Raw genomic sequence first — 9726 nt, 5'->3', positions numbered from 1 at the left:
ACCTAAATGAAAGATCTCTGTGAGTGAGATCCCAGTGGAAAGAACAGGTCTTCAAAGAAGGAGGTACCTTTCTCTGAAGGGAGGAGAGAACCTCCACTTTGACTATGACCTTGTCTAAACAAGATAAGAGTCGGAGAACTCAAGGGGCTTCCATAGCCTTGGAAACTCATGACTGGTGCATAGGGAGATTACTGATGCCATAAACAGGAGTGTCAATTTGTAGAGTCAACAACAGGAGTCACTGTGCACTTACTCCTCATGTAGGATCTCTGTCCTTAATGTGCTCTACATTGAGGCTTAATGATATAATGAGTACTCAAACAGTATATTTCACTATGTGTTTCTATGGGGGTGCAAACTGTTGAAATCTTTACTTAATGTATACTAAACTGATCTTCTGTTAAAAAAAAAAAAAGAAGAAATTAGCAATTCCCAACTTGACTCTCATTGGGATTAAACATGACAATAGCTCTGATCTGATTTCATCATCATTTAAAAAATCATCTATTATTTTTCACTTTATGTTTCTGTGTGGGAGCAAACTGTTGAAATCTTACTTAATGTATGCTAAACTGATCTTCTGTATATAAAGAGAATTGAAAATGAATCCTCATGTGAATGGAAGGGGAGAGGGAATGGGAAAGGGGAGGGTTGCGGGTGGGAGGGACGTTATGGGGGGGAAGCCATTGTAATCCATAAGCCGTATTTTGGAAATTTATATTCATTAAATAAAAGTTAAAAAAAATAGAAATAAAAAAAAGGCTTAACTTGCTGACATGAAAGAAAATGAAAAAAAAAAAAAACAGAATTTCTAGGAATCTTAGGAAACTCTCTCAAAGCATCTTTACAAACAAGATTTGTGACCATGGTTGATGTCTAATGGAATGAATTATTAATTCATCCATGGGAAATTGACAAAGGTTTTAAAGAAAATGTGTCCGTTTGGAACAAAGAGATAGAAATAAATTTTTAAGGCACTTCTAGCATCATACTTTTACAGGCAGGAAACTGGTTAAGAAGTCTATCCAGTTTCAAATCCTGGCTACACTCATGGAAAAGGAAGAATGGTTCAGAAGGCAGAACCAAGAATTAAGATGGCACAGCCAAGACCTATAAAAAGAAATTAACAGGATATAAAATTGAGCCCTGTGCAGAGAAATGGCAACATGTGTCAGGCTAGATTTCAAAATTAGCATAGACTAGGGATTGCTTTGTGCCTCCCATTTTCTCGCTCTGTTTATGTTATGTGCTTATTCCCTGCTCAGGTCTCCATCCAATTTTGAGTGTCGAGGAAAACAGCAACTTTTTTTACTCATTTCAGATCTCAAAAAATGACATGCAACAATTATGGGTGAGGGGTGTCAACCACAGCTGAATTGGATTTAGATGACAAGGTCCTGGAGCTTAAGCTTAGACCTGATGATATCCATAGGGAGGCTAATGGGAGGGAATCAATTTGTTTTGCATATGGGAGTGGTGTAAGTAAGATGTGGCCAGGTAGTAGACGGTGGCAATTTTAAAACGTGTTTTCAAATTCTTTGAAACTGCCTTCAGTAATAAATAAAGTTTATGTTCCCTTCTCTCAAATCTGGATAGGTCTGTGTTTCTACCAGTTGGGTATGGCAGAAGTGATGTTATGTGACTTCTAAAGCTAATCCATAAAGGATAGTGCAGCTTCCCTTTATTGGACAGAATAATGGGTTTTTGAAGCGCTGTACTGACATAAAATGAGTCTAATTTAAGGATGTCATGAGATGGGGAATGCAAGTCATGGAGAAGACATGCGTAGGGATCCAGGTTCAGTTCCACCTGGTCTCTGAGTATATTTAGCCCAGGTATGAGATATGTCAGTGAATAAGATGGCAAATAATTCCAGCCACCAGCCATTGAACCATTTCTCAGTCTGTAAGTTTTCCCACCTGATGCTGTAGCTCCTTGCTATGTGTTTTCAAAATTCTTTGACCACAGAGTCTATGAAAATAACAAAATGGTTATTTTCAGTGACTAAGCTCTGAAGTAAACTGTTTCAAGGTCATGTAACACAATCCCAGCCAAATTGTGAATGAAATATATACTTGATGCCAATACTTCACTTTTAGTGCAGTCAATAGACAACATGTTTATAATTATTTTTGAATATTGTATGAATGAGATCATGCACATAAATACTTCTAGTATAATGTTTGGCAACAAAGAACAAGGATTTACCATTATGTCCAGTGAAATAGATGTAGATATTTATTTCCAAATTATTATCAATAACCTACTAGTAATAATATTGTAGCCCAAAGTTTCAAGTCTTTAAGTTACAGATGACTAAAGAAGTGATTTACTGTTCAAGGTCAAGGGAATCTAGGCAGAGCTGGAATTCAAACTCAGATCTTACTTGATGCTACATCTCTTCTCTTTTACTACCACATTCCGCTCCTTCTAATATTTGGAGATGATTAAGAAATGACAATCAAGAAAGACAATAAAGAAAAAAGCTCAAGAATGAAAAATTAGCTATATTCCCCAGAAAAGAGAGATTAAGAATGATTTAATGATTAGGAATACGATAGAGTTGTACATATAGGGATAAATTCTATGTTTTCTAGTGTGTGTGTATCTTCTTAATTCATAATAATTAAAATTTAAGTTAGTCTAAGGAAGCACTTCATTTTGGTGAGAATGAACCCTTCATCTTATACACTGAAGTTTGATCAACACTTTTTACTTACGTAAAAGAAAAAAGAATGACAAACACTGGATTTAATTGGTACAATTCTGCATACAGATAACAGTATTACATAAAGTTTTAAGAACTGAATGCTTATTAAGGCCCCTTTAATTTTAATGAATACAGTAACTGTAGCTCTCATCTGTGCAGCATTAATTATTTTGCAGATACCAGGCAAATATAATCCTCAATACAAGTCTCTAAAATAGATATTACTTTGTTATGTATTCTTCTACAAGTAAGAAAGCTGGCACTCAAAAAAGGACAGGACATTTCCCAAGGTCACCCAGCTAGGAAATAGTGGAGTTAGGATTTTATGATGGTTTAATCTCTCATTTACATATCTTTATAAAGTACTCAAAAGGAAGCACAAAAAAAAAAAAATCCTGTGTGAGGATCTCATGTTGATACGGCCAATGATAGGTAGAATAAACCTGCAGTATCTTAAATTGGTTTTTATTTCTGTATAGGAAGGTTTTTTTTTAAATTTTGACTACTGATCTCCCTTGAGAATATCATTGCTATTATAACTGTACAGTTCTAATGTCCGTCCAATACATATATTTCCTACCTTTTGGTAATCTTAAAATATATACATGGAAAAACATACAGTACAAACCAAATGCAAATAAAAATCTTTAAAAAAATCTTCTAAGATTTCTAAATTCTTGAAGCAGGTTAATTCTATTAAAAATGGTTCTTCTATGTACAATACTTAATCTTTAAAAATACTACACCAGGAAACAAAAGCTCTTTGGTTCAGCAGACAGATTCTAAATGTAAAAATTCAACTTGTGAATGATGTACCTTCTTGGTTTGGGTCTCCCTTATCTCACTTACAGGACACATTTAGCTGACTTTCTCTGCGTGACACAATCATAGGTGGGAACTGAGCAGAGGCTGCTTTGCACAAAGACCATTATCTGAGGAAATTATCGCCAGAAGCGTGAGGAAGGCCTGACCCTAAATGCTATTTTCCCTCTGCTAATTAAAAAGATCGAGAAAGTTCTGCTTCCACCCTTTGCGAAAGGAGGTAAGGGAGCAGTCATAGTCAGCAGATAGTCTGCACTTTCCTAGTCAAGTTCTCAAGGACTGGGGTCCAGCGCTCCTGAGACCCTCCTGTGGGTTATCTGAAGATTGCAAGGAGGAGGGCAGATGCTAAAATCCCATCACGTCTCGGTGGCTAGCCTGCCTTAACAGTCTAAACTCACAAACACATCTATGACTCAAACGTCTTTAAAAAGAGCTGTTCACTCGGCTGTAATCACAGTGCATCAACATTTGCCAGGGAGATTTTCATTAAAAATTAACTATGGTTGTTCTATACTTCTTTTGGTTTATTAATAGCAGTAATCACAGAACTGGCAAAAATATCTCCGAGTTTCAAGGAGTCAGCAACTATACCTATTAGAATTCATTCTCTCCTACATATAATGGCAAGGTAGCCATTTACAATTTTTTTCCAGGCTATTTTTCACTCTGATTGGGAAAACATTTCAATATATTTGATAAAACCTTTCCAAAGTCTCAAGATTTAATCACACATTACAACCACCTTTAACAAGATTTTTGAAGCCTCTGAAATATCACAGCTCATCACAGGAAAAAGAAAAAGAGTTTTTGCTTTGGTTATTTTTTCTAACTTCCCCAAATGAATATATATTTATATGATTGGATTAATTGGCTCTTTTATTTAGGAAGAGATACTACTGACTAACACTCAAATTTGCCTTTTCTCAGACTGGTATCAGAAGCGAATTAACATTTTCCTAGGTTGAATGCAGGTGGAAGTCAAGGACATCCACTGAAAACCATGATTTCTGGAGACCACCTTTTCAAGATGCCATAGTGCTGAAGCAGAGAAATCTTCCAGATTGCACTCGCGTTCTTCCTACTTGCATGACTTGGCTGTTCAAAGGCAAGATCACTTTAAAGTCTTAATCAGGACAGAAAGAAGAGTGTGACTGGGAAGAGGCGATCGATTATAGAGAAGACTATACTTAAGCAAAAATAGGTCTGACTGTGGAAAGGTGAATGGAATAGCCTTCAATCTTTGGAAAAAGGCAGAGAATGAAATACATGAAAATTCACAGCATCTAAACGAGACATGATAGGACAGACCCACATCCCTACCACTCTTCTCAATCTCCTGCGCAGGGATTTCTTTTCTGTAACGGTCTTCCAAAAGATATTATAAATACTCTGAAGAGAAAATAATCAGTGTTGGATTACTGGTCCTTCGAGTCTTCTTCTGTAGTGTCTAGGCCGTAATCATCTCTTCTTCCATCAGAAGTCTTTATCCCAGCCTGAAAGTTCATCTGGAGGCACTCCCTTTTCAGGGGGATACTTGTCAAAGTAGCTGTGATCGATAGGTCCACTGAGCTAACACAGAAAGGATTAAAACAAAGGTGAGGATAACGTAGACTCCGCATGCTCTCATAGGTAGTATTGCATTTGTGACTGAATACTGATTTCACACTGCAACCACTTGTAAGTTACACACAAGGAAAAGAAAAACAACTAGCACCCTGAAATACCATCTCTGCCTTATGAGATCTCCCTTTTAGAACTAAAGGATTTGATCACTGGATTCCATATGAAAGGAGCTACTTAGCATGAGGAGTTATTTCCTAAAGAAAAAGTGACGAAAATCAAATCTAATTTTTCTCAAATTCTAAAATATTTGAAAAGCAAATATTAAAAAAAAATCAAAATTTACCAGAATTCTTTTTCTTCTTTATAAAAGTTTCTTGAATTTTCTTATGGCCAATTGATCTATGTAAGGATCCAGAATGCGAAACAAAGGGACAATTCAAAGTGTTAATGACCCCAATGAAAACATGAAATGACTCTAGGATTCAATGGTTTGGCAAATCAGGTAGTTTCTGATTCTTTATCTTCAACCAAACTTAGGTAGTACCTAATTGTATCACCTGCTGAAAGAGTGTTAGAAATAAATTCTATTTCTGGCTTCCTCTTGCTGTAAGTGGCCTGAGGTGACCTGTGAAAATGGCTGCTACTCATTTTACCCAGAAAACCCCATAAAATGCAAATCAAGAGGTCTGAAACTTCATGTTCACTGTAAGAACACCCATGAGACTTGAACAGGACATGAAGAAAATGCATCTAGGAAAAGCCGCTAAGGAATCTTCCAGATGTCACATTAAAGAAGCAGTATGTGCCACTCTATTGTTACAATGACGGAGTTGGCCGGTGTACCCAGGCCAGACAGGGGGGCTAGATACAGGGTTGGTGGCCCATAACAGTGCGAAGTTTTTGCTGCACATTCTTAAAAATTCAGACAGTACTGTTGAATTTGAAAGTTAGAAGTAGATTCTTTGATCACTGAATGCATACAGGTGAACAAAACACCCACAGTGTACTGCTGCAGTCATGGAGCTGGTGTTGGATTAAGCCATACAGGATCTCCCCCGACCCACTGCCACGATTCCTACTGAAATGGAACACTTATCCTAAACCAGAGAAAGTGCACAGAAGAGAAGGACATCCCAGAAGAAACCAAAGAAACAAAAACTTCAGCAAAAAATATGTGCAAACAAGAGCAGTAAAAATAATAATTATAATAGATACTAATGTTTTGGGGCAGTGAGGGGAAAGACCATTCAAATGGAGCTCAAAATGACATAGTTATAATAAAACTCTTCTTTCTTGCTTATACAAGGGGTCTTCAAAAAGTTTGTGGGAAATACTTTATGAAAAAGTTATACACAGATTTCAATCTTTTTACACCAAAAAACAAACTTACCTTTTAATTTAATTTTTCCATTTAATTTAATATATATGAAGTATCATATATTATTTATATATTTTATGTTTATATTTAATTTATAGATATATCTATAATTTATAATATATAAATTACAAATTTTTATAGATACATTTATAAATAATATATATTGACACTGCATGCTCTAAAAATAATTATAAATGTAGTTATAACTAAGTCCAAATGAAATATTTGTAAAATTAAAAACATTAAACTAAAATTTAAAGGTATTACAGAGTGACTAAGAAAGACTATCAACCAAACAAGCATTTGACATTAGAATGAAATTTTAGGGGAAAATGGAATAGAAATATAAGGAGAAAAATGAGTGATGTTATATTTATATGTTTTTAAATGGCTGATTGGTATCAAATCTCAACAGTACTTGGGTTATATAGTAAATATATCTGAGGAATGACGTAATAGTGATATTTTAAAATGTTAATATTTATAAAATACTGGAAATTAAATTCTTTACAGCTATTTAAGCTTTGATTCAAACAAACCCTCGGATGTAAATGTACACATGTTCACGAGGAGACACAGGTTTTCACAAGTCTATTAGAAAGAACACCAGCAGGGGTCGATGTTCCGGCATGGCAAGTGAGGCTACTGCCTGGACCGCTGACATCCCATAAAGATGCCAGTTCTTATCCCGGCTGCTCCAATTCTGATCTAGGTCCCTGATAATCTTTGGCTTTGGGCTGGCCCAACCCTGGCCATTGCGGCCATCTGGGGACTGAACCAGCAGATGGAAGACCTCTCACTGTCTCTGTCTCTCCCCTTTCTCTCTGTAACTGCCTTTCACATAAAACAAATAAATTTTAAAACAAAAGAGTGAAAGAGAGAAATGAAAGAGAGAGGAAGGGAGGGAGGGAGGGAGGGAGGGGGGGGAGGGAGGAAGGAAGAAAGGAAGGAAGGAAGGAAGACCAGCATAACGTGGGGGGATATTGACTTCATTCCTGACTCATCCCTCATCTTTCCCCCCAAGTTAGTTGATGTTCTGCCTTCTCTAGAAGTTCCCTGTCCAATAAGGCAGCCGTCAGCAACACATGGTGACTGAGCACTTGGGGCCAGCGTTGTAGCATAGTGGGTAAAACCACCGCCTGCAGTGCCGGCATCCCATATGGGCGCCGGTTCGAGTCCCAGCTGTTCCACTTCCAATCCAGCTTTCCTATGGCCTGGGAAAGCAGTGGAAGATGGTCCAAGCCCTTGGGCCCCTGCACCCATGTGGGAGACCTGGAAGAAGCTCCTGGCTCCTGGCTTCAATTGGCCCAGCTCCAGCTGTTGCAGCCATTTGGGGAGTGAACCAGCAGATGAAAGACCTTTGTCTCTCCCTCTCTTTCTCTCTAACTCTGCCTCTCAAGTAAATAAAAATATCTTTAAAAAAAAGAAATGTGTCTCACCCAAACTGATGTGCTCTAACAGTTAAATTCATTGGGATTTGGAAATTTAATATGAAAAATTAAATGCAATTTATCAATATTTTATATTGATTATATATTGAAATGATAATATTTTGTAAACATTATGATCAATTATTTAAATGAATCCAATTTACTTACTTTTATCTTTTAAAAAATGTGGCTAGTGGAAAATTTTAAAATTATGTAGGAGAGGGCAGGCATTGTGTACAGTGTGTCAAGTCGCTGCCTGGGACACCAGCATCACATATGGGTGCAGGATCATCTCCCAGATGCTTCACTTCCCATCTGGTTCACTGCTAATGGCCCGGGAAAAGCCACAGAAGACGGCCCAAGTGTTTGGGCCCCTGCCACCCACCTGGGAGACCCAAATGAAGTTCCTGGCTCCTGACTTGAGCTTGATATCCAGCCCCGGCCATCGCAGCCATCTTAGGGGTAAAACCAGAGGATGAAGGATGTCTCTCTCTCTCTCTCTCTCTCTCTGTGTTTCTCCCTAATTCTGACTTTCAAATAAATAAATAATTTTTTTTGGACAGGCAGAGTTAGACAGTGAGAGACAGAGACAGAGAGACAGAGAGAAAGGTCTTCCTTCTGTTGGTTCACCCCCCAAAATGGCCGCTATGGCCGGCGCGCTGCACTGATCTGAAGCCAGGAGCCAGGTGCTTCCTCCTGGTCTCCCATGCGGGTTCAGGGCCCAAGTACTTGGGCCATCCTCCACTGCACTCCCGGGCCACAGCAGAGAGCTGGACTGGAAGAGGAGCAACCAGGACAGAATCTGGCACCCCAACTGGGACTAGAACCCGCGGTGCCAGCACCGCAGGCAGAGGATTAGCCTAGTGAGCCGCGTTGCCGGCATGGGACCTCAGACTTTTAGAAGCAATTCTGCACCTGTTATTTCCCAGACATGCTCTCTGGGCCTGTAGCATCATAAGGTGGATTGCAGTGAGAACACTCCTGGTGGAGGGCACACGGAGGCCCTCTGTCTGAGAGACAAAGTGTGAGAAGACACACCTCTGGCTGAAGCAACCTCACTGATCCTCAAGTCCCGGGCCACAGCAGAGAGCTGGACTGGAAGAGGAACAACCGAGACAGAACCAGCACCCCAACTAGGACTAGAACCCGGAGTGCCGGTGCCACAGGCGGAGCATTAGCCAAGTGAGCCATGGTGCCGGCCTAAATAAATAAATCTTTAAAAAAAATATGTAGGAAGGAGGGTCTTCAAAATGTTCTGGAAAACACATATTGTAAAAGAAAGCAAGCCTGGATTTAAATATTTTTTTTGCACCAGCATAAAGTTAACTTTTAATCCCATTGTTTCCCACAAAATTTTTGAGTACCCTTATATGTGGTTCACATTTTATTTCTAGAGCTATCTTTCAAGTTGAGCAACGTTGACTATTTTGTGACTTTGGTGGCACGGGCATGTAATAGGTTCCTGAGAAGTGAGCTAATACCCATCAAATAGGCAATACTACTTAGCCGCTGCAATTATAATTCCTGACAGTTTCTCTTAATTAAGGAAAAACTACTGGGGCTGGTGCTGTGGCGTAGCAGGTAAAGTCACCTCGCCTGTGGTGCTGGCATCTCCTACGGGTGCCAGTTCAAGTTCCAGCTGCTCCACTTCCAATCCAGCTCTCTGGGAAGATGGCCCAAGTCCTTGGGCCCCTGCAACCACATGGGAGACCCAGAGGAAGCTCCTGGCTCCTGACGTCAGATTGGCCCAGCTCCAGCTATTGAGGCCATTTGGGGAATGAACGAATCAGCAGATGGAACTCTCCCTCTCTCTCTCTCTCTCT

At 39.0% G+C, this 9726-nt stretch overlaps 1 protein-coding gene across 2 annotated transcripts in view; it reads right to left on the bottom strand.

The window, feature by feature from the left end:
- Positions 1-2215: 2215 nt before the first annotated feature.
- PRKG2 (protein kinase cGMP-dependent 2) overlaps positions 2216-9726 on the bottom strand; it is a 106038-nt gene continuing 98527 nt past the window's right edge. Inside the window, exon 19 of one of the 2 annotated variants that reach the window (XM_002717087.6) lies at positions 2216-5101. In XM_002717087.6, the coding sequence (XP_002717133.1) occupies positions 5006-5101 (96 nt within the window). In that variant the 3' untranslated portion in view covers positions 2216-5005. The remainder of the gene's footprint in view (positions 5102-9726) is intronic. The other variant, XM_017347475.4, reaches the window with a different exon arrangement.

Source organism: Oryctolagus cuniculus, chromosome 8, assembly GCF_051225735.1.
Source record: "Oryctolagus cuniculus isolate XC-2025 breed Fujian yellow rabbit chromosome 8, ASM5122573v1, whole genome shotgun sequence".
Lineage (NCBI taxonomy): Eukaryota > Metazoa > Chordata > Mammalia > Lagomorpha > Leporidae > Oryctolagus > Oryctolagus cuniculus.
The sequence above is the reverse complement of the archived record's forward strand: the minus strand, read 5'-3'. Positions and strand labels throughout refer to the sequence as shown.